The sequence below is a fragment of the Prosopis cineraria genome, unplaced genomic scaffold (assembly GCF_029017545.1).
Source record: "Prosopis cineraria cultivar Desert tree isolate PC_DT_omini unplaced genomic scaffold, ASM2901754v1 PC6, whole genome shotgun sequence".
NCBI classification, from domain to species: Eukaryota; Viridiplantae; Streptophyta; class Magnoliopsida; order Fabales; family Fabaceae; genus Prosopis; species Prosopis cineraria.
The window spans coordinates 2,937,983-2,963,564 of NW_026555337.1; the positions used below are offsets into that span (position 1 = coordinate 2,937,983).

The following is a 25,582-nucleotide window of genomic DNA, read 5'->3' on the forward strand; positions in this document are numbered from 1 at the left end:
TTGTTCTCTTTCCTTTTTTTATTTTGCTTTGTTTTGTGGTTGTTTTATTCATCAATGCTAGGTTTGATGGTTGCTGGAACCATCAAAGAAACGTAAAGAAAAATTTTTTGACTTTTGAGAAGTAATGCTACATCATTTTTTAGTCCAAGGAATTAATTTGATCCCCTCTTTATAGTGTCGAATCCAGTGTTCATGGGATGAAAAGTAGGGATATGGATCATAATTCAAAAGTGATAATTTTAATTAGAACATTTTAGGTTGTTCTCTTTTATCCTTTATAACAGAAATGAAATGCAGAAAATAGTGACTTCATAAATGAGAAATGGGAGAATGCGAGACAAAATTGTAGGAATGAAATTCATCATTACGACAAGTTTCCATCTCTATCTGGTGACCTCTCTAAGATCCAACTTAACTTCAGTTGTAAGGGTCCACTAGTTGAGTGCCGTAATGCGTCTTCAAGCGAATAAGAGGTCGATTCTATACCGTTTCTTACTAATTTACACTTAACTCCAAAACCAAGGCAATTATAGGATTAATCTAAGAGGATCACCAAGTTTGTAAAATCACATAAATGGAATTCCAAATTTTTGAGCTTTCAAAAACACTCTAATATACTATTATAAATAAAAAAAGCAGAGTCAATTATGTTTGCAGAAGTATGGGATATCAAATTGTATCAAAGCATTTGCATTCAAGTTAGAAAACAATGATTTAGTATAAAGATATAGAGGTGCACCGCGGCATTCATCCCATGTGTCCTAGCAACGATTCATGCGCTATAGTTAAAAACACAATGATTTAGTATAAAGACACAAAGGTGCACCATGGCATTCATCCCACGTGCCATAGCACATCTCTCAATGTTTCATGTGCCACGACGCACTGCACAAATTTAACAACAATATTGTTGTCATTTGACAGCAAATGGGACGAATTTTTAATATGCCTCATTTTTCTATCTGATGTCCAATTGGATTTATTTAGATATCTGTAGAAATTCCTTTCAGAGATCTAACTAATGGTATTAATTTCACTCACAAATTATTTACCAATCGAAAGATGGACACTTAAATGCAAACTTACTCTTTTTAGCTTTTGAAACACAGTTAAGGTATCAAATATCACTACCAAATGCTATAAGCTCACAATTACCATTTGATCATCCTCATAAACTAAAACACACCTGTGCAATACATCATAATAGTCCTATAACATATATAATACATTTTCAATATTCAACCCCTATATCTCAAAAATAGTAGGGGAGATGAATTCTCACAAGTTAACTAATAAACCATCACATCCATGCATACATGTTTCCTTACTTACAATGGTATTTCGACTCTATTTAGGCTTTGCAAACATGTCATATATATTTTAGGACCCAAAATACACATTTAAATCAAATCAACTAATAGTGCAAGTAAGTCAAGATAATATGATAACCTAGTTGGCAATTATCAAATTAAAATATACATTACAAAACAATAGAGGTCTATAAATTATAAACCAATTTGCTAAGCCTTTGACACTATTCCCCTATCTTGGCCTGAGCTTGGTCTTGTAAATATTGAAGAGAGAGGGATGAGTATAACTACTCAATAATCAAGGTTAATACAGCCTATACAAATGCATGTTAATCTATTATAATAATACAAGTAGCATATATACACCCTTCATAAGTTTATACTTCTCTTTTTTTAAATCACTAGCCACGACCATAACACTAGAAACCATACAGCCTGGCACAACATAAAACATTTTATACATTGAGGTCAAATATCAATTAACACAAGGAAGCACAACAATAACAACCATGTGTCCTATACAAAAATATGCAAGACCACATCATTAACAACTATGTGATCATATTATGATATGTATGATCATTGTCATCCTTATACCCCCTGATATCTCTAGTATGAAAGATTTGTCAATGGAATCAAACTGCCTAAGCCTTTCACTTTTGAGAAGCTGCTCGATTAAGACTACTATACTCACTTATAAGTTATGATTTTCCCCAATACTAACAATTGTCGTATCCTTAAGTTAGCTTCCTCATAAATTGGTGGAGACTAGTTGAGTTCAAGTCCCTTAATGAACAAGTAAGACAGTTCCTTGAAAAATAAGTGTGATAACGAAAAAAAAGGGCAAGACATCAAGCTTTGAATAGTGACCTTGCCATGTCGATTTAAAAATATCTACCATTCTCACTATTGGCGAACTCCTGCTTCAAGTGATCATGTAATAAACATATGCTCAACTCATAATATGCATGCGTTTATACATCAACTCTCAGTTTACAAGTTTTCAAGTATTAATTTCATGGTATGCACATTTAATCATCAATTTAGTCATGTAACTTTGCTATTATAACATTTTTTTCAATTTTCACAATTTCAACACTCTCTTCTCAATCTCACTTGCATTGCATTATCGATATATCATATTTTTCATGCATGTTATCATGTTTATACTCAAACAAGTCACTTATAAAAAATTCAGATACATGATCACATCACTAAGACTTAATTAATGATTTATGCCCTGTTTGCATTTAATACATGTTCAGAGCATGCCCATCCTTTTCAAAATAAGTTATAACGTATATAACTAATCAATAAACAAATGCACAAGCTAAATTTAATCACAAGCTAAATTTTCCCTAGTTATCTCAAATTTTAAGAGGTCAAAGGTTTATCTTGTAATAGTAAATGCTTATAAAGCTCTGACTATCTTGAATTGTGCCAATAGGTTAACCAAATCAAATATCATTAATGTCTCATTAACTAGAATCCCAACTCCCTAACTCAACACTTTATAATATTTAAAGCTCTAATTTCTCACATATAGGTATATACATTGGGTTCATTAGCTCTCTTTAGCTCATATTAGCTTCATTAAGCTTTTACATCACCAGTAATGGCATTTACTAATCTCAACCATCTTATTGAGTGCTTATTTTTGGACATTTATGGCACCCATATACTAAAAACAAGCAAAGCCATAAATGCTATATTTAAATTCCTTAAATAACTCTTATTAGCTTCATTTAAGTTAATGAGTTTAAACCCATAGTCACTATAGACCAAAAATCACTTCCTCAACTGAAATCCTAGAGAAAAATGAAAGAGAAAGGAAAGAGGGAGCTTGGTACACTTACCTTAGGTGTTATCAAGCTCCAAATTGCCTTTAATCCCTTAAAGTAGTAAGCCCTTTAGAGCTTAACATGCATTATTCATTTTTCCCTTTATTTGTTTATATTTTTCAAAGTAATCCACACTCTTATTATTATAGAAAATTGACCATGTAGCAGCATGTGGTATAAAGAGATAAGCTTCACATTTCTAAGTCCTGTGCACCACAACATTCTGTGCACACACCGTGACATGTGGCATAAAGGTACTTTTCCTTGTTTTTCTCCTTTTTTAAGGATAAATCCACTCCAAACTCAATTTTAAGGTTAAAATTACAACTCAAAACATTCATTGGCTCTTTGTAACCACACATCGTGTTAATTCTCTTAGTTAACCTTATTTAACTTAACTAACCAGGGTTAAGTTTTCAAGATGTTACAAATTTTGGTTCTTCTTTTCATTACAGTTCAATCCAATTTGTTTTTTTTCTTTTTTATTTTGTATTCAATACAAATGCTAAGCTAGGTGCCAATTGGACAAAATTTAACATCTTAGCATAATATTTAACGATGTTAATTACACCTCAACAAATTTAACACTATGAATAACTAGAAGGACTAACATTAGAAACTAGAGGATATAAGAACTAAAAACAAAACACCATGAAACTGCAAGAACCAAATATTATGTTTTCCCATAAATCAATATTCACCTACTAATATGATGGGGGTACCTATTTCACTTATATAGTCTAATTATAATTATAATTAATTTAATGCTAATATCAGTAATATTAAATATTGATTTAATGCCAGTATTAGTAACATTAATACAATTAAATTAAATCAAAGATGTTTTATATGGGTTAACCTGCCACAAATTAAAAAAAAAGAGTGTAAACTAACGAGAGGAACTTTCTAACAATATACTTAAAAAATCAATCAAACAAATCATTTAAGATATTAGTTTAAGAGTTAATTATTAAAATTGTATTAAGCTAATCATAAATAAAATATTTCATTGAATCAATTTATGTACTTGTTCAAATATTTATTGTTTAATTAGCTAGTTTACCCAATTTTTAATACTAATTTTTCATTTATTTTTAGACTTGCAAAAGAAATTTTCCTTTGAAAATTAAAAAGTTAAAGTCTTATGGGAACAAGGCATTATTAACTTTCTTCCCTCCTCTTTTCTCTCATGAACCAAACACACCATAAGGCATTAGTCACAGGGTAAGGATTTAGTGCAAGGTGTACAGGATCATACTATGCAGTTTGTTGGTAAAAAATTTTCATCACAAGATAGAAATGCATTTTTTAAAAGCACATTCTATCTGAAACTAGAAGCATAAAAAAAGATGGTAGGCATACTGATGTGAAATAAGAAAGAGGAGAGGGGAAGAGAGAGAAGAGAACAAAGGAGGAGGAAGAAAAAAGCTGCATAATTCTTATTTAAATGCAAAAAACTGAATACAATTGAAGAACTCTATAACTATTTATAGAGCTTTGGAAATAATAAAAATAATAAAAAATTTAAATCTAAATCAAGTCATAAGCTAAAAGATGAAGATAAGATATTTAGTTAGGCTAGATATTTTATTTTATTTAAGATAATACTTAAATATAAAATAAATTTAAGATCCTAAAATAATAATAATAATTTTTAGATATTAAATCAAATCTTAATAAACCTTAAATTAAATCAAATATAATTCTCATTACATGCCCCCTTTATTTTGGATCATCATCTCTCACCCATAATAAAAGAAGAATTTGTTCTCTCTAACCATAGATGATGTAGTTCTCTTCATTATATAAATAGAGCAAGGGGACATCATGTTGCTAGAGAAACGAAGATGGCATCAAAATGTGTAGACAACCATTAAGTGCACAAAATTATAGAAGAGGCTTTTGGGATGGTAGGGTTGTTCAAGATGCCTAAAAACCCAGTTCACCTGACCTTGGCTTGACCAAAAAATACCCAACCAAGTGGGAGAAAAAGATGCCTAAAGCTTTTAGACAATCATCGGGTAAGGCCAAGGTTAAGGTCAAGTTTTTGGAAAATCATGGCCAACCAAACTGGAGGAATAAACTACAAATGTAAAAATAAGAAGATAGGGGCATGCTATGCCATTTTAGGAGCTTTGGCAAGGGTTCAATTTTTTTTACTCATTTATCTACTAACCATTTCACTACCCCCCATTTATGCCCTAATTTCTCTCCACTCATGTTACTCCAAGTACTATCATTCTTACCCCTAGTCTCTTATTCATCGTTTGCATTTGCCAAATTTGGGACAATGATATCGTTAACCAGTCACCATCTCTATCTCCACCTCAGTTCGTCACTGTCTCTCGTTTATAGGTGTCATCTTCACCTCTTTATCAATTCATGGTTGTTGCCTCTTCCTTCTAGTTGCTATTGGCCTTACTGGTTAGTATTATTCTTCTTCTACTTTTTTTTTGTGCCGATTAGATGCTTTATTGTTAAAAAAGTCAACATTTTGCATGTCTTCTTCTTCTTCTTCTTCTGCTTCTTCATGCTGATTAAGGAGATGCTTTTTTGTTAATGGATGACTTTATTTTGAGAGTTTTGAGGCTAATGAAATAATATTGGGAGTTTTGCTAATTGTGTGCAGGAGCAAAAGGAGTTCTGTTGTACAAGCACATCTAGAAAATTTATGGAAATAAGGAACTTGTCATGCCATTCGCAAATTTTAATGTCATAAATGCCAACAAAGTTTTTTTTTTTGTTTTTGCTTTAAGGTTTAGATTTTCATTATATTTTTAAGCTTAGTGTTTGCTTTTTTTATTTAAATTTGTTGCTTCTCTTTCAAGTCCAATCACAAGTATAGTGCATACGGCCTAAGTTGGTCCACTTCCCTTCCATTTATATGATTTTGGTCCAATGATTTTATAGCCTAAAGCACTAAACTTCTTAAAAATAGAAGAAAAAAATAGAAGCTAGACTAGACATACTTATCAACCTTACCATGCTCTGGTACTTGACCTTAAAAATCTCGGGTAATCTTTAAGCATGGTTGGGTATTGAACTAACAAACATAGCTTGTTCATTTTTAGGGTTAGGCTTCGAGCTTGTCATCAGCCCAGGCTAACCCTGCCTACACACACCTCTAGGATGGAAGATATTTGGTAATGCAGGTTAAGGGAGATGATACGAGTTTGGAAATATAGTGCAAAATGGCCTCCATCAACATTAAATTCCGTGTCTGAAATGACACCGTTTAATCAACTTGCATGCCTTGCAGTCATGCTCGATTCTATTATGAATGCTACCTCACGTCTCAAAAAAATGATCTTTTTTAACATACTTTATATAGCTGATCGGCTTCACAAGTGCATGAGATTAATGTAATAGTAAATCTTGAAATATCTCAAGAGTTAGACCCAGAGGAAAGCAACTAACTTTGTTAACATTTCACGAAAGCAAAAAATAGTTTTAAAATGGAAAAATTACACCTAGGCAAAAAATAGTTTTAAAAGGAAAAAATTACACCCAGGTTCCATAGAAGAGACCTAGGTGTAATTTCTCCCTTTAAAAATGGTAACTAATTTAAATAATGCAAGTAAGAAAAAAATAATAAAAGTGATGAAAATAATGACCCAACCAATCAAACGAATGTCAAAAATCAAGATTTATCTAATAAGATAGATTATTCTAATTCAGTTAATTGTCATCCCTTCTTTCATAGTGACAACTGTTTTTAAGATGGCCTAATTACTTTTTAGTAAATTAAAATGTATTTAATAAAAGTTAAATTTAGTTCTTACTAAATTTTACCATCTAACTAAACTATAAAGTTATGATCTAAACCACCACAGATTCATAAATTATTTATAATCTAGTTATCCATGTCTATCTCTTTAAGTTTAAGTAAGTTTTTCATTTTTCAATTCATCAAAACAATCCTCAACAATCTATATAGTGGCCATTTATATGAAAAGTAATTAAAACAAGAGACAAATATAAATAAAAACATCAAAATCTCATAGACAAAATATTAAGTTTAATAAGAAAAAAAAAATAATAAAAGAGCAAAATCCATCCAATCAGACTACCCTTTACTTTGACTATGAGTGTAGCAACAACTCATAGCATTAGTATAAAACGTCCCTATAGAAAACATAGATGAAATGAGGAGAATAACGAAAAGGAAAGACTCTAAGCTACAGAGGACATCGGGGAAAACTGGACCTTTTATAGCAGTGATATGCATCGAGTTTTTTCCATGTTTTTTCCACGTCCTTCATTTTTTTTTTTTTCGGTAATAAGAAAATTATGCCCTTTCATTCGGAGTATCGCTGGTCTTCATTTGCCAATATACGTATTTAAAAAGCCTGTTTTTTCATTAGTTCAGCGACAATCAGCAACGAGTCTAAACTTGAAGGCATTACTATTTGCTAAGAAACAACCTGAACGTCATCAGAATTAGACATAAAACATAAGACATACAGACACATATTTAAAAATGAATAAAATATTATAAAATTCGTGTTTCATTTATCAACATATTCTTTTCTCAAGTAGCCATTTCCTTTTCGGCCGGCCATTGAACTTATTTATAAGCATTATACTTGACCATAGATCTTGACAATCTCTGGATAATTTTTCGGTAAATGCTCATCTTCATTGTTTGAGGCATATAACTAAACAATCACTTCAACTCTGGCCAGCCTTTTGTACTTTTGCTTCGGTCTTCTCCCTTTCAATCAATTCGCTTCCTTATATTCCTCTTTCATTCTGCTCAATTACCAGAAATATCATACCTTGACATTATGATTCATCTCTGGTTCATTGCCTCACTATGCATCAGTTCAAGTTCTGCTCAGGCAGCTCAGCAATTCTATGACTCTACAAATTGTTCTACATATCCTGACACCTACCCAGGTTCGAGGTACACTTGTAAAACTCCCCAAGATCCATGCGAAACATACTTGGTGTTCAGATCGAACCAACGTTTTCATAATCTTTCAGAGATCTCAAAGCTCTTCAATTTGAACCCTGATACACTGCTTCAAAAAAATAGCCATCTCAATTCTTCTTCTCAGTTCCTTGAGGCAGGCAAAGAGGTTCTTATTCCTGTCACTTGTTCCTGCTCTGGCGATTTCTATCAAGTCAGTTTCAGATATATAGTCCCCGAAAATACAACATTTTCAGAGATTGCTTGTGGAGTTTATGAAGGGCTGCTCAAATCTTTCACACTCGAACAGGACAACCTTAATAAAACCATAGCTGGTGCTGAGCTTAATGTTCCTCTTAGATGCGCATGTCCTGACAATTCCACTGCGCTTGGTAAGAAGGTGAAATATCTTGTTACATACCCCATAATACGAAAAGATTCAGACAGTGACATAAGCGCGAAATTTGGCATCTCAGAGGAAGATTTCTTTGAAGCCAATGACTTGCCTCAATTTTCAACTCTTTTCGCACAAACAACTGTTTTGGTCCCATTAAGAGATGGTCCAATCAAGATTACTGATATTCCAGAGTCATCTCCAGCTCCAACTTCTGGTTTTCTTCCAACACTTCCAGTGGCGAAAACAGAGAGATTCAAAAATCCTACCAGTCTGTACATCGCGGGTTCTGTGATAGGATTTTTGCTGTTAATCATGGCAATTGTTGTGAGTGTATTGTGCATTAAGGCCTTAAGGAAATGGAAGAGCGAAAGTGTTCAACCCTTCACTCCTTCAACCTCCGTTGTCATGCCGCCAATGAGAGGCTCTTCAACAACTTCATGTCTTTCTCCGGATTTTCTCGCCGGAATAAAGTACTGCTTGGTCAATTACAGCATAGAAGAGCTCAGGATGGCCACAAAAGATTTCAGTGAAGAAACCCAGATAAGTGGTTCAGTCTATAAGGGGTTGATCAGTAATCTGGAGATGATGATCAAGAGGATGAGATTTGAAGACACACGTCGGCTAATTGATTTACATTCTAAGATCAACCACATCAATGTTGTGAACTTACTTGGTGTTTGTTATGATGAAAGAGATTTGTTATGGTCTTATTTGGTTTTTGAATGGCCTAAAAATGGGTGCTTAAGGGACTGTTTATCAGATGCATGCAACCTCCTCTGTTGGAAAGAAAGGACACAAATAGCTTCTGATATAGCTACAGGTCTTCACTATTTCCACCGCTGTGCATTTCCTTCTTACGCTCATTTGAATGTTAGCAGTAGAAATATATTTATAACAAAAGACTTTAGGGGGAAACTGGCAGATATTGCTGCACCAGATAATCTTGTAAACGGCCCAGTTTCTGAGAAAGAAGACATTTTTGCATTTGGGGTTGTGTTACTTGAACTGATCTCTGCAAGAGAGAACATTGAAGGGAAATTAGTGAAGGATTCTGTTGGGTTCTTGGGAGGAGCAGGCAATGAAGGGGGTTGCTTTGAAGGGTTGAGGAGTTTCATGGATCCTAATCTGAAGGATTATCATCTTGCAGAGGCTCTGTGTTTGGCTGTTCTAGCAAAGGCTTGTGTAGCTGATGATCCCTTGCATAGACCAACCATGGATGATATCATGAAGGTCCTCGCAAAAACCGTTTCTCCACGACAACCAGAGAAATAATAATCCTTGTGATTTAGCAGGTATGCATTAATTGCCTGTAAGATTGTATTTATGACAAATTTCCTCCTGTTGACATCGTGCAAAACTCTTCACTTTGATTCCTCGAGTTGAAGAAGGAGAATAATCAAATCTATTCATAGTACGTAGCTAGAATAGTAATTAGGAGTTGAATCATTGTTGTTGACAGTAGCTTCAGTCATCTCAAAGTTGAAGAGCATGAGGATTTGACGGTTAAGATTTCAAACTGAAAATCATGTGGTTGCCAGAGGGAAAGGAGCTTTTCAGGCAATGTTACTGAAACCTTGAACGTCAAACTAAGCATTTAGCGTTGTTTTTGTTGTCCTAGAGCAGAAATTAATCAGTTATGTGTTCAGTAGTGATTGGAGGATAATAGAAAGCAGTATTCTATTTACATTAATGATTGAAGGGTGACGGATCATGAGAAGAGCATTAATTAATTAATTAATTAATTGTCTAATAAAAATTGTCCTTTTTACATCATTGTAAGAGCGTATAACCAAACAGCTGGTTTTAATTAATCTATACCATGGCGTGTGTGCTTGTTCCCACAAGGCCTGTCTTTATTGGAGGCACCTGACACAAAGAATCCACAGCCTCAGCTAAATCCTAAAAATGTTCCAAATGTGACATGGAGACGAGATATGCGTAGTCCAACAGATAACTCCGATATACGCAGCCCAATGGCTCAACTGTTTGATTATAAATCAATAAAATATATAGGTAGAACAAATCAAAACATCTTTGAGTAACTACCCTTCTAGTTCTAAATGTAGAAGGTGGTTAGTCAATTCACTTAGATAGAAAGAATAATTAATTGTAAAAAATGTGTTAGTTTTTTAGAAATACCCTTCTTATTAATTGCTGACCTGGGGATCGGATATGAGCTTGTTTGAAGGAAAAATAATAAATGCGATAGACAAATAAAATTTAATTCTTGTTGGATCATGTATCAAAACTTTGCAAAGAATTATAATCATCGGACTTGATGATATATTTTGATCCATATTCTTAAAAAAATATATGAATATATGTGTGTAACTCAACATTGGTGATTATATAATATGGAAAGATCATCCAAGAAGCAACACAGAGCTAGGCGTAACTACAGAATCAACTAATGAGATATGTGTGAGAATGATAGCCAAGAAGCAATGTATAGGAAGGATTGACGTATAAGAGACGCTACATATATCTGAATTGGACAATGCGTTGATGAAGTTCAATCCTTTTTAGAAGCCTTTGGTTGATAAAGTTCCACCAAACGGTTGTTTATTGGTTGCAGTGGTCTGGCATTAATCTCTGATCCCTGCAAAGCGAAATAGATTCTAAGCGTCTTATGGTCGAAAGAAGCAAATATTTCCAGTACTACAATGTTTAAAATTGTCTTTGTTTTGTGAAGATATTCAAAAGTCATGCAAAATAAGTAACTTACGTCGTCAACAGCATTTCGAAGCAAGTTGACTTGTTCTTTTGCAACAGTTTTCACCTGCGGGGTAATTAATTCCGCAAAGTTTAAGAAAGCAATTATAAAACAATAGGAAATTAAAAGAGATTAGAAACTCTGACATGGCAAAATGTACGGTCAAATGAGTTAGTGGGCCAATAAAAGAAAAAAACAGTCAAAGGCGCTTGTAATAAATTAAAAAAAAATACAAGAGTAAAGTGGAGAGAATTACAAACCTCTCCGAGGATGGTCCAAACAACGTTTTCAGAACAAGGAGGTGTGGTGAGAGAACCCAGGTATCTGTAATACCTCAAGCTACTTGTTTTAATCAGCCAAGGATCAACCATTCCCACTTGCTCTTCTGTTTCAGTCGTATCAGATACGGCCTTTAAACCCTCCGTTAACTATATATGAATTGAATTCCCACGAGAAATTAATTATATCGGTCACTTTACATGAATGAATATACACACACAGTCGCTGTGAAAGAGTGAGAAGGGTGGTGCAAATTAAAGATGGAGTAATTTGTGACTTACCGAAGACAAGAAAGCATCTGGTTTACCAATCTTGTACAGTATTGCAATTACGGCCGTTTCTCCTGCTTCCGTTTCGTGCACCATATGTAACTCTAGATCAAGCCTGCAACCGTTGAATTGATTAAACTTTGACTGCAACCATCGTCAATTCGTCATCAATATACAGAGACAGAGGACTTTATTAACGTTTATGTATGTATACCTTTTGCCATCGATGGTGTGTTCTGAGAAAGAATGCCAGTGGCATTGCCTCAGGACATACTGAGTTTCGTTAATCTGAAGATAGCCCGCGCCTGCAGCCCATTCCAGCTACACTCAACCCAGAAAAAAAAAAAAAAGGTGAAATTAAACCATGAGATATGAGAGAAGTTTCATCGCATCGCGGGGTTGGTTGATCGGTTGTAGCTTTGGAGGACATTTAATTTGTGAGTTGTCAACTTCAATCTCGACGTACAGCGATGTTCATGTATGCTCCCTCCGTTTCAATATATATTGAATTTATTTTATTTTATTTTATATATCTTTTAAAAAATTTAAAGCAACATTTGTTAACGTTTTTTTTTTTTAATTATGCCCTTATTTACTCTCACAACTTCAAAACAGTATTTATTCAGCTTTAAGAATAAATTTGACAATGTGACCAGCATTCTTATGCATTGACTACATTTTTTTAATCCGCGTGCAAGTATTTGAAAACGGAGGAAAGTGTGTATATACCTTCTAAGATTTTGATTCATTTGGTTTTTGTGGGTGAAAAATTTTGAAGTAATATTTATATTGGGTTTTCCAGACAACATTATTTTCATAATAATTACTTTCACGTTTTAAAAAATAGACGAAGGATCAAAGAATGTACGTTGACCCTAAGGATTAAAAAATAAACTCTATGATAGACTTGCCATGTGCATGTAAATATATAGTAAATTCAGACCCTGGTGAATTAGAAGCAGTAATGAAGGAGAAAGCCATGAAGGCGCATAAAATATAAATACCATGATATCATGGCCTCTATTTTTAAGGGTGGCATTGGAGGGGTGGTACTTCATCTGGAGGGCCCCTAAATGGGACACTACTCGAACCCTCTTGTTCAACACATCAATGGGTGATTGCATCGTTCCATTTTTGCACACTCTCCATTCTTCTTTGATCTCTCCCCATCGAGATGGTCCTGTGTCTTCGTCTTCGTCGTAACTAAACTCCCTTTCATCCTCTGCCAATCCATCACCGATATTTTTTCAAGTAATTAATCCAAGTGAAACACAAGAAAAGCAAACAAGCAAGTGAATAAACAGACACTAAATTGTGTGGTAGACTCATGCTTGAGGGCAATGGCAGAGCCGGGACTCCAAGCCAAAAGGTGTGAAATAATTTAATAAAAAATTAATATTTTTTAAAAAATAATAATTATGCTATGACTAACATTATAATAACATAAAATAGTTTTATTACCATTTTAAAAAAATATATTAAACAAATTGAATATGCTCTTCATATCTTATTTAGATCATTAAAATATTATATATCTAATAAGTTTTTTAGTTTAAATATTTTTTATTTAATTTAAAAAGTGCAAAATATTAAAAATAAGGGTGCAAAGTTATAAATTTTATATATCCCATTTATAATTTTTTTCAAAGTGAGTGGATGCAAGCCAATATAACTTCGTCATTGCTTGAGGGTAACTTGTTAAGTCATCTAAATGTAAGTGGACTTGAGTCAATATAAAAAATATCAAATCAAATAAAGTTAGACATAATAATTAATATAATATAAATAAGAAAAAACTAACAAATTTAAGCCTCTATTTGCAGGCGACGTTCACTTCTCATTTCCAATATCACCTTATAATAATTCTAATACAAGGGGCCAATAATGTTAATATAAATGAGCAAGTGATAGTCCTTACCGACTTCTGAAGAATTTGCTGGGTAAGAAAACAAACAAAGTACAGCAAATAAACTGCAAATCAAGAATCGTGTGGCAGCAACTTTCTCCATTGATTCGAGCTCTTTCAACCTTCAAGACGTGGGAGTTCAGCTATATATTTAAGGACAGAAACCCGCATATATATAGAGGAAGGGTTTGAACAGAGCGCTTTAATTAACTATTAATTAAGTATATGTCATTTCGTTTAAAATGGTAACAATTTTTAATATATATATATATATAAGAAAGTTAATTAAATCAACCGACCACCAGTTTGTCTGCTTGATTAGTTACAAAAGAAGACTCCCTCGAAGGGTACTGTTTCTTGTCGTGATTATTCTGTGCCTTGTTCTTCTATGCTTGCCGAATGTGTACGGTGTTCACGTTTGCCATGACGAACTAAGCTTTGAAAAAGAGCTTCTAATATGATGATTTTTTATTTTGGCCGAGCATAAGTAAAATATGATTTGCATGAGAGGCACGCATGGTTCATTTTACTGTGCGTGAATTCCGTCTTTCTTGCCGTGTTAGGAAAACTAATGGACATTAATAATAATTAAAGTGGACTGGATACGAAGATATACGTACCTACATTGTTTGGGATTGGATTAAATGTTTGAAATTGAAGAAAAATCACAACTTCACAAATGAAGAATACCGTTAATTTGTTAAATAATTAGTATTTTATATATATATATATATATGTCTGAACAGTCTGTATATATATTATATTAATTGTCCAGGCCAAGTAGGAGAGGAACGAGTATATTATATACAAGTTCATTGTTCTTTTTAGTTATAAATTAAATGGGTGCATGGATTGGATCATTAGTGGGGTTGCGAATTTAGTTCTATCTAACTTAAATTCCACCAAATCGAAGTTGCAGAATCAATATATATAAAGATATATAATTAGACAGATTTTGGGATAATGAAACTTCTAGTTTTTCAAACTTATCTCAATTATTGATTTAATCCTTTGAGTTTAATTTTTACCAGTTTGATCCATGTGTGTTTTTTTTTTAATTATCATGTTAGCTCTTCAAGTTTTAAAAAGACAAATTGACTTTCAAAACAATCAAATGTGTAAAGTATATATCTTAATAATTTGGCATGTATATGTAGTTATGAGAAAAAAATAATCCTCAATGAGTTTATTTTTTAGCAATATAATCCCTTAATATGTTTTGTTCTCTTATTTTTTTAAATTTTTTTTTACCTGCCTAAATATTTATACTTGTTTTCATTAATTTATATGATTGCCATAATTATTCTATTATCCATGTTAATAAATTTTAATAGTGTAATCTCTTTTTTAAACAATAAAGACCAAATCAATAATCAAAATAGATTTAAAAGATTAAATTAATGAGAATCAAACTTAAAGGACTAAATGAATAATTGAGATAAATTTAAGAGACTAAAAGTTATATTGTTTGATTCATCTATTTATATATAAGCCATATATATTATATAATATAAACATTACTCAGATTCCCAATTTAAAAAAAAAAAGATGGTGTAATTGGCATATGGTAAATGTTGATGCCGTGCATATATATCACAAGATCACTGACGAATGAAGCACAAGACATCAGGCGCGTTTAATTATAGTCAAGTTTTTTGAAATCTAAATGTAATTTGAAATCAGGCTACAAAAATAATAATACTCTTATTAAGCATATATATATATATAAGCACATATTATATCAATAAAATAATTTACAACTATTTTATCAGTAACTTTAATTTTTTACAATTATAACTTTATGTATTTAACAATTAAACTAATTAGTTTAACTATTGAATATATAAATAATTAATGTTAAACTTTTTATTTAACAATTGAATATATGAAATTAAAATTATAAAAATTTAAAATTATAATTGTCAATTATCGATGAAGTAATTGCAAATTAATTATTGATATAATGTATATTTAATAGGGATATTATTATTTTTACAACCTAATTTTAAATTATATTCAGATTTTAAGGGACCTAACTGTAGTTTTTAAATTTTTTCAAACTTTTTTATAAATAAGTCTATTTCATCAAACCTATACGTAATTTTTTTAAAAAAATGAAGTGAAATATTCACTTTAGTTTAATTTTCTGCACAAATGGAGGGGCACGGTTTATTTCTTTCTTTATTATTTTCTCATCAATAACATGGCAAAAGTATAATTTTGTAGATATAACTACGTAATTCTTAATTATATTACACATTTATTGTATATATGCTAATTAAAATATTATATATTTATTTGGATATAATAAAAATATAAAAATCTGCGTATACACAAGTTTGCAAGTAATTACTCCGGAAAGCGGTAATGGAAACATGCAACTTCCCATTATTCAAATGATCCCTTTAATCTTCTGCATCTGTTATGTCATATTTTCAAGGAAATATTATAAAGAAAACACGCTATTCAACTCACATGACTCGATATCACACGTGAACTTTTTGAATATTGGTTCCTTGTTTTTAATCTTTCTTTGATTAGTAATTTCAAATTAACGGTCAAAGGTTTTGACATTTCGTCTCCATAATCGTGGGAAATTATTACTGATTACCGAAGTAATTAATTAATTAATTGATATAGAGAGATCGATTCTAGAAATTGGTTTTCTCTTGGAAGGAGGTGCTGCATTCAAAACCCAACTCAGCTGTCTTGGTGTGTGAACACCCCCAAAAAAAAAAAAACGCCCCAAGCGTTCAGAGCGTTTTGAACATCAGAATAAATTAAAAATCATAATATTGTTTAAAATGACGTCAACAATGAGGATATTGTTGGGCCTATAAGTATTTTGGAAGGGAGGAGAATATAGTTAGGTCGCCCAAAACTTACTAATTGTTGGGCCTAAATAGCTCTTGAAAGGAAAGAAAGAACAATTGAGTTGTCCAATGATTTCAAGAGGATACCCACGACACATATATCAGTAAGTACACAATTACATCTTGATTCAAAATCTTAAAATAGTCATCAAGTGCTTAGATCAAGAACTGGCTAAGTGTTTATCCCTCTTAACGAAAAGTTTCAAGTTTGAGTCCTAACTATACAACAGGGATTAATTTAATTAGGTCAGAGACTTGGGATGCTGAAGTGAAAGCAAAAAAGAAAAAAAAATCTTTAGACATTATAGGTCTTTTCCCCTTGCTTACCTTTTCTCCAACCCAGATATAATTAATGTGAGATCAGACTTTTTCTTTCTATCAAGTCAGGCGATTCCAACAGATACTAAAGGGTGATATCATAGCTGTGCAAACCAAGCTATACATGTCATGTAAAGTTTCGTGTTATTCAAAAAACATGACATTTCAGCAACGATCAAATGGTCAAAGGAACGAAATCACTGAAAGGTTCGTATGTTGGAAAAATTAAACCGTCAATTTCGTCACCAAAATTTAGCGGTGAAACCTTGAATCACCGAAATGCTTTGTATGAACATAACGTGGTTCGATAATTAAAAACACAGATTAAACCTCTCTGGAAAAGTCACATCACACGTATCCATCCAGATTGTGTAAATTAGTTGGTTTTGGTAACCCACTATGACTAGGCAGATGATGGCCCATAGAACAACTGAAGAATCTTGGAACCCTAAAAGGAAAGTCGATATATGCACATCACAAATCTTCGTCTATGAAATCTAATGCCTTATAAATTGTAACTATGAATGAATTGATTTGTGTCCACAATTAGTGCAAATGTCCCATTATATAGAAAAATACGCACTTGGAGTGGAGGAAAGAAGTTGCTGGAAACAAAAAAGGCATTATATAGGGAAAAAAATTAGACGCACTGGGTTCTTATGTTTATCAATTACATATTGATCAGGTGAAACCAATTTGAAAGAAGGAAAGACGTTAATTTAGAAGCTTAGTTCAATGCATCCAAAGCCTCTTTTTTTCTAACAGTTATTGAATATTTTATTGTTTTGGCCATGCATGGGTATATATTCTTTCCGGTCTTATTTATAAAACATTTATAATCGACTCACGCTGATCAAGAAATGTTAAAATTAGTTGAGAATGTTTTTTTTCCTTCAAAACTTTCTATTGAAATCTCAAATCACCCTTAATTGAATTAGTAATTTTACCTTTAAATTTTAAAGTCAAATATGCCACCCAAATGAACCAATTGGATACATAATCATTTTTGGAAATAACTGGTTAATACTTCATCATGTTTTGTAAGATGTTTTATAAGAATCAAACTTTCAAAAGGTGTCCTATATAATGGGTGGAGTATAATTCTATTATGAATAATTCATATTTTTTTAGTACTATTAGGTTTAAACTTTAATCAAGTAAGAGTTGTCCTCCTAATTAATTTTGGTTTTTGAAAGGAATATTGAGTTTTACATTTAATTAACATATAATTCCTATGCTTTTTATAATCGATTTGATCTTAATTTGAAGGAGGCATGCAGTATATGATCCATTTGTATTTGACTTACAGTTATAGCTCTATTGGAATTATTTTAAAAAATTTCTCTGTTCTTATAATTATACAATATGCATGGCCTAAAACATTAATATCTTTTTTTTATAAACATATTCCCAACCATAAAACATTGTGGTTCATCGCACACCTGGAGGATGTTATTGAACCTCATTTAGTTGCCCCCATTTTAAGTGGAGTAATTAAAAGAAATAATTGTACATTGACATGCACAATATAAGGTCTCAGTTGTGATAAACACAAATTCCAGAATATGCTGCTACTATAGGGGCACGTCTCTAGAAATAATAATTATTCTTTATGGACAGCAGGATTACCAACTAACCCATAGATATTAATTACCATGTACCATGCTTAATTTGGAGTTTTCTTATTAATGGCCATGCCGATAATAATTATTCTCAAAACTCCATCATTACTTGTCATTTAAAAGCAACATTTATTTCATAAAGGGGCATCCCACAAAAATTTGTCTGATCAGGGGCTCCTTTGACAATACAAGCACTCTAGCTTGCTTCTGTACATATAAATAGCTTAATCACCTTCCATCATCTTTAACAAAGTCTATCGCTCAACAAACTTCTTATGCATCTCCGGGAAGGTACGTAATATAAAGTTTCATTAGCTGCTGGAAATAGATTATGATTTTAAACACTTTATGTGTAACGAACAGGTCTTAAAGTAAGTTTATTGTTTACTTCATATATTGATTGTTCCTGATGACAGACGGTACGGAATTAACGGGGAAGATCAGAGAATGAGGTTTGCGAGGCTTCTTCTGGTACTATTCATGATAGTGGGGATATTCTTGGCCGAGGGAACAAGTATTGTGAAGAAGGAAGATGAGAAGCTTAAAACCCTAGAAAATCAACAGGACGGGGATGGCGGAAGCTCTTTGAATAACCATCACTACATCCCCAGGCAGGACTTCAATGGTAATAATGGAGGAGATCAAGGTGGACCTCATTGAATTCAAATACATACATACATACATACATACATATATATGTATATGCATGTACGTATATGTGCATGTATGTTCCTGGTTTTAATTGTCGTAGCGGGTCGTGTTTGTGCTATGGTTGTACGGTGTGCTTCAGTTACTGTAATCGGAATCTGTAATAATTAATTCTGTGTTCAATGGAGATCAGAAAAGTGTAATATTTGCTTCTAGTACTGCTGTTTCTTTACTTACCTAGTTATAAGAGCTTGTTTTATGTACCCTACCCTTCGGAGCTCGGACACGGATCAAGATGAGATCATCATGAACACATAATTATATATTCAAGCAATTATTACATGCTTCAAGTGACTCGAACCAGATAATCATCAGTATATAAAATTTTAAATTTTAAAAAATTGCAATAATACGATGCAATAATCATTAGATTTCAATACACGAAAGAAAAGGCGTATTTTGTTACAAAATAATTGAGCAAGGAATATAAGACCACGATTTTAGGGAGTGATAAGAGCCAACAGCCAGGTATCTGATGTTTCTTTGATCAATTCTTAAATTTAGGAAGTAAGATAACTGTGGAATTTATTTTTTTTATTGTATTCATATATATATATATATATATATATTAACTTGAATGTGAATTGTGGACGCATTTAATTGTTAGTTTCATATTTTCCAGCAAGATTCGTTCTTGCAATCATATCGCTATATAGGCTCATAAGTTTTTGAAGAGGTTTTCTATGAAAAGCCAATACTTGTTACTTTGCTTTTTTTTTTTTAAAAAAAAAGAAAGAAATCAAATTATTGATAACTGTATCTTCTTTCATATATTCATTCTGAAATGCTAATATTTAATTACTTTCATACAAGCTTGAAAATTGATACTCACTCCATTAAAAAATATAAGACATTTTTAACCCAATCTTATCTCCTAATAAAGTAATTATCTATTTTTAAACTAACTCTATCTTTTTATATTTATCTCTATTAAACATTCTATAATAAATATAAAGTCATTCATCAATACGAGCATTTTTTTTAAAAGTTAATGATTATACTTTAAAAAACTAAAAATACTTAAATATTTAATTCCTCAAAAAATGCTTTATATTTTTAAACGAAAGGAATATGTATTAATACTTCAAAGTAAAAATTAAAGAACATTGTACATTTCAGGGGAAATTATTTTGTGTAGAAAAATAGTTCTTAATCACCTTTTTACTTGCTCATTAGAAAATCACCATTTTTATGTTGATTACCCAAAAAAACAAAAAACACCATTTTGCTCATCAAATAAGAAAATTTCACGCATATATAATATATGAACCTATATCCATCTTTCAGAGAAGTCATTATGAGAGGGTAAGTATGGTTTGATTAGTGGTTCAAATATCTTTGGTTAGTGCAGGTCAACTGTGTTAGTAATTGACACAGATATTCATTATACAAACCGATCCAACAAAAAAAAAGGGAAATTAACTTTTTGCTAGGATAATCGATATATATATATATATATCTATTTATGGGAAATTACTCTTCTCTGATTGTATTCCCATCAAATCAATGTAATCAAGTTGCGTCCAAGTTTTGCAAAAATATTTCTAAGCCCCATTTTCTTTTGACAGCAACGCTTATAATTACCAGTGCTTGAATATAACGTTTGTGTGGAATTTCCCTATTTTCAGTCCACTTGTAATTATAAGGATTAATTTCACATAGCTGGCAAGCAACTTTCTCATCACACACACACGTTATATCCTTGAACAACAATTTAATATAGTGGGCGTAGCACTCAATATCATTCCTTGCGAGGAGATAAACACGAATGCCTGATCTCTAGAAGCCTCTGCTTCTATTCTTCAACAGGAAACGCATAATGCTTCATTAATTAATATCTACCCGACTCTTGTTCTTTAATTATCTATGCATGTACATGTGGAAGCTCTTGTATATTGTCTAGCTAGTTTACTTTGATGATGCTTTATAAAACTCTAGTTTCTGTGCAGTTTAATGTTATTGGTATATATAGTTAAATTTATCAGAAGTGATGCACTATTATCTTATGGGACAAGAACTTGAAAAAAAAAATCTTTATAAGATCTTTTTTTGCCAACCTCTCTATTATAAGATCTTTACACTTGGTGTTTCCTGGCTTTTATAAAGAAAATTTGATGCGGAGACTGTCATCAAAAGGGCTCAAAACTTGCACACTGTGAATATCACCCCCCGGAAAGAGTAAAGACACTTGTAAATTAATTATTAATTATTAATATAATTAATTGTATCTCTCTCTTATTCTCTCTAACTGAAACTCGTCTCTCTCTTCTCTCTCAGTGCTTGGCTGCTGCAGTACTTTTGCCACATCATGTGCAACAAACAAATTTATCAAATTAATTAAGAAGCATGGCCTCTCTATTTTACTCGATTGTATTGCTGTTGGTTTAAATTGTTCTTTATTAATTATTGAAGGAATCAAATTAATTGATTTAAATGATTACTTAATGAAAATTTTACTCCATACATTTAATTTTAAAATTAATCTTATTATAATTAAAAAGTTATACGCACGAAAAGGTATGAAAGCATTATTATTTGTTTTTTGACCGAGCATGCCCTCATCAAACAAACAATTGTTTAGTGACACGTAATAGAGTAGCCACTTGTGGCTATATTATAAAGAGAAGTCTACGAAATCTAGCTTTAATTTGTTGATTATATTAATGGTTGAAAGAACATTCTTAATTATAATAACGTTAGAATTTGTAGGGCGCACTTGGGAACCACTTGGCCACAAAAACTTTTTACGGTTGCAAAAATTAGTTAAAATAGAGTTAATAATTTGAGGAGAGAGATGGAAATATGAGAAATTCTACACGTGACTTTAACATATAATTACCGATTACTTCTATGTTTAGTCGATAATATAAATCCAAAATACAAAAACAAAAAAATTACTGCAAATTATGCATTGTTTTTCATTATATTTTTTAAATACAAGACCATGATTAAAAATCGTGTGAAAAAAATAGGATTAAGTCAAGTCAGCATACAAAAAATCCTTACATCCAAGTGATGAATCATTAAAACTTCTAATTTAGATATTATTATTTGATTCTTGATGAGCGGTTTTATGATATCATTGAATCCCAACAAATTTAATGGACATCACACTTAACCTTGCCTCATTAATCCCACCACCATTGTATGATTCGAAAGTTGACTGGTCGATTGATATTTCACTGCCTTCAATCTCTCTATATAAGCTTCTCAAGCGCTTGCTTCCTTCCTAAAACAATATCAAATAATAGTATTATCAGTACTGCTGATCAGTATCTGGTACGTTACTATAAATGCTATATTAATTACAATCTACTCGATATGTATAACTATAGATCGTTCTTGGTTTAATTGTTCTGTTGAATCATCCATGCAATACTAATCGATTTCAGAACAAAACCGTATCAAGCTTCAGTTTATATGCATGCATTGATTTCAGGAATCTGCCAGCAGCATGAGGTTCGTGATAATTGCAGTGCTAGTGTTGATGGTCACGGGAAGCTTTTGTGAGGCTAAAGATGGGAGAAAGTTGATGAAGGAGGAGGAAGACAAGGGAGTGCTCCTTGACAACAATGATCATCATCATCTCCCAATCAAAGACTATAGCCCATCTCACAAGGACTACATCGTCGACCATCCAGCTCACGTACGAGGGAATCCTTAATCAGTACCTATATATGTGAATCTTTTACAGTTCTTCATTATAAAATTCTTGCAGAGTTTTACAAAAGCAAGTGAGATGAGCCAAAACAGCATGCACTCTCACTCCTTGTCTCACTTCTCTTGTGAAACTCTGCAATAATTTTATAATCAAGAATTTAAAAAGATTTCCACTCAAATTAGCATAATATAAAACGTACGTGTAGGCTTATAAAGTGTTTGTTTTATGTCGTCAAGTTACTGTGCTGCTTGCTTGTCTCATATTTTCATGAACCCTAGCTAGCTATTATATGATGTGTGTGCGTAAGTTTGGGTGCTTGGATTACAAGCCATGAATAAAACCTATAAAGAACTAAGATTGTAGCAAACTACGGGTCATGTATGTGATTGTTGATTAATAAAGAATATATTGTGGATACGGTTTGCTTCAAACCTTTCTTATTTAGTTATTTTGTCTCCAATACACACACACGCGTCATTCTTGATGTGCGCGTCCCTCTAAGCTTATATTGATTAATACACCCGCGCGAATACGAATATTAACTGAAATGATTTCAGAATCTACCGCCAGAAGACAAAAAATAACGTTACATGTCGCTAGTTAATTTGCCATGTGTTTCATATGCGGGTTCAATTTGCAATCATAAATTATCCAATAACAAATAAATTATATATCCAGTTGTTTCTTGTTGCATGCAAGTTTATGATTCTCTTTTCCTTTTCTTTCACTCGTTTTTATCATGAGATCATATGGGCTTGTGAGGCTGCTTATTTAGGCCGGATAGTTATAAATGCAATAGGATGCATGGGCAAATATGTTTGATCTCTATAAAAAAATCTCAATGATCGGTTTCTAAAAGTACATTGTTTGCCCAATAGCTGGACAACTTGACCTTTAATCCTTGATAGATGAATTCGGCCCAAAAATTTCTTACAAGGTCAAAAAAACTGTTGCCTGTTAGGGGTCCAAGGCCTAGCAAAACGCAGGTGAGCTCTTGCATCATGCTTGAAATTAAATGCATTTTTTCCCTCCAAACCAAGGCTTCGAACTTAACTTGATTTCACACGAGAACTTCAAATCCAGTAAATTTAGGGCGTGTTTTGTTCCTTTTTTTTCTATTTTTGAAAACTGTTTTATTATATAACATTTAGAATTATTGTTTAAAACAAAATAAAATAAAAATATATTTAGTTATATTAATTCAAAGATAGTTTTGGAATTAAAAAGAAACTGATAGTGATAGTTACAGAGAATTAATGGGGGTGATTTATCTTAGAAATTGACCAAACTAATTGTAATTTTCCAAAATCAAATGTAGTATGTTTTGAAAATAAGAAAAATAAAATGAAAACAATTTTAAGATATTTATATTTTTTTTGAAAACAAAAAATGAAAATAATTTTTAAAACAATTAAATATATAACATATATCCAAAACAGTTTTTTTTTTCAATTTTTTGACAAAAAACAAAAAAAATTATTGAAAACAGAAACCAGACAAGCCTTTAAAGTTCCATATCTTCCATATTTGAACTTGAAATGGGAAAAAATTTCCCGTAAACGAAATAGAAAAACGGGCAAATAAATGTGAGGGCAGAGAAGCAGTAAACTAAAATTGCAATGCGTAAGAGTAGGGCATATAGCATATATTGCCTTCTAATTGAACTAGATTGAAGTCGCCCTCGAGTGTCAAAGACCCTCTAGTGGTACAAACCTCTTTTTGGATGTATGTAATTAAATTGTTATGTTGGAAAAGAAAAGGGATTGAAGCCCTCATGTGACTTCAATACTTAAAATGATATGCCTGCATAAGTTTTGTGCAGTGAGAAGCTACACACTCGTTGCAATAGTTTTGTGGTCCTTATAGTGCATGTTCATGTCTGTATGTGATCACGCAGCTCAAATATTTGTTTCAATTACGGAGTCCCCAAAATCTCCATCTAAAATGTTACTTTTCATCCATGGCGATGGGATAAAACCACTACAGCTACACCTACTGGGATGCCTTTTTATTCGAAATGAAGCTCCACGTTACAGCTGTAACAGTTGATTGAATATGCAAGTTTTCTTGTCAACGACAAGGGCCACGTCAACGAGTTACATAATTCCTTTCACCAAACAATTTTTCCAAACCCTAATGGCTTGTTTGGTAGAGTTAACTTGGGATGGGAGAGGTAGAGGTGAAAGTGGAATTCTAAAAATGAGATGTTTGGTACATTGGAAGCCACTTCTCTAATACCCGTTTGGATTTCAGTTTGATATAATAGATTATAAAAATAATTGATTAAGTGATAGATTTTAATCATAAATAATTATGTTATAACGCAATCTGTTTGAATATTATTTTTCTAAAATTGATTTTAACATAATTGAAGATATTTGAATAATTTAATTAAAATTAATTTTAACTAAATTACTATATAATTTAATTTTTAAATACCAAACATCAATTTTTTGAGGATACAAAGTTTGAATTTTATTAAGAAAAAAAAACGAGAAGAGAAGAGAGTTTAATTTTATGTTTATTAAATTATGTGCTTTATTTATAATTTTTTTGTGGGCTTTTCTTTATAACTTTCTCTAATATTTTTTAATAAACTTTTTCGCAAAAGCTTGGATTGGCAACTTTAGAAAAAAAATTGATTTTCACTCCACGAATCGATCAACCAAAAAAACTGGTGTTTGGGTAATTGAAGCCAAAATTAATTTTTTTCCTCAAAAAATCGATTAATATAGCTATCCAAACACACACCTAGCGAATCCAGTTCGACTAA

At 32.0% G+C, this 25,582-nt stretch overlaps 2 protein-coding genes and 2 long non-coding RNA genes across 4 annotated transcripts; 3 read left to right on the top strand and 1 right to left on the bottom strand.

Annotated features, from left to right (window-relative positions):
• The first annotated feature begins 7,774 nt into the window (after positions 1–7,774).
• Positions 7,775–10,144, top strand: LOC129314546 (lysM domain receptor-like kinase 4). Its single transcript, XM_054958022.1, has one exon. The coding sequence runs from the start codon at positions 7,939–7,941 to the stop codon at positions 9,730–9,732; it is 1,794 nt and encodes a 597-aa protein (XP_054813997.1). The 5' UTR covers positions 7,775–7,938; the 3' UTR covers positions 9,733–10,144.
• Positions 10,145–10,815: 671 nt separating this feature from the next.
• On the bottom strand, positions 10,816–13,759 carry LOC129312622 (alpha carbonic anhydrase 7-like). Its single transcript, XM_054955299.1, has 7 exons — positions 13,640–13,759; positions 12,726–12,943; positions 11,936–12,042; positions 11,734–11,836; positions 11,434–11,601; positions 11,186–11,239; positions 10,816–11,059 (listed from the first exon to the last, which is right to left on the bottom strand). Exons 1-7 carry the CDS (start codon positions 13,728–13,730, stop codon positions 10,973–10,975), a joined length of 828 nt encoding a protein of 275 aa, XP_054811274.1. The 5' UTR covers positions 13,731–13,759; the 3' UTR covers positions 10,816–10,972.
• Positions 13,760–18,596: 4,837 nt separating this feature from the next.
• Positions 18,597–19,438, top strand: LOC129312449 (uncharacterized). Its single transcript, XR_008593579.1, has 2 exons — positions 18,597–18,731; positions 18,857–19,438. It is a non-coding gene; the product is annotated as an uncharacterized LOC129312449 (long non-coding RNA).
• A 2,863-nt stretch (positions 19,439–22,301) lies between these two features.
• On the top strand, positions 22,302–23,240 carry LOC129312343 (uncharacterized). The gene is made up of 2 exons (XR_008593534.1): positions 22,302–22,427; positions 22,588–23,240. It is a non-coding gene; the product is annotated as an uncharacterized LOC129312343 (long non-coding RNA).
• Positions 23,241–25,582: the final 2,342 nt, after the last annotated feature.

Bases quoted from the DNA above. Each gene is read 5' to 3' on its own strand.
- LOC129314546 (XM_054958022.1), top strand. From the start codon at position 7,939: ATGATTCATCTCTGGTTCATTGCCTCACTATGCATCAGTTCAAGTTCT.
- LOC129312622 (XM_054955299.1), bottom strand. From the start codon at position 13,730: ATGGAGAAAGTTGCTGCCACACGATTCTTGATTTGCAGTTTATTTGCT. The intron at 11,602-11,733 runs GTAAGTCACAAA...ATTCATATATAG, and splicing joins CAGATGCTTTCTTGTCTTCG to TTAACGGAGGGTTTAAAGGC. The intron at 11,060-11,185 runs GTAAGTTACTTA...TTCGCTTTGCAG, and splicing joins TTCGAAATGCTGTTGACGAC to GGATCAGAGATTAATGCCAG.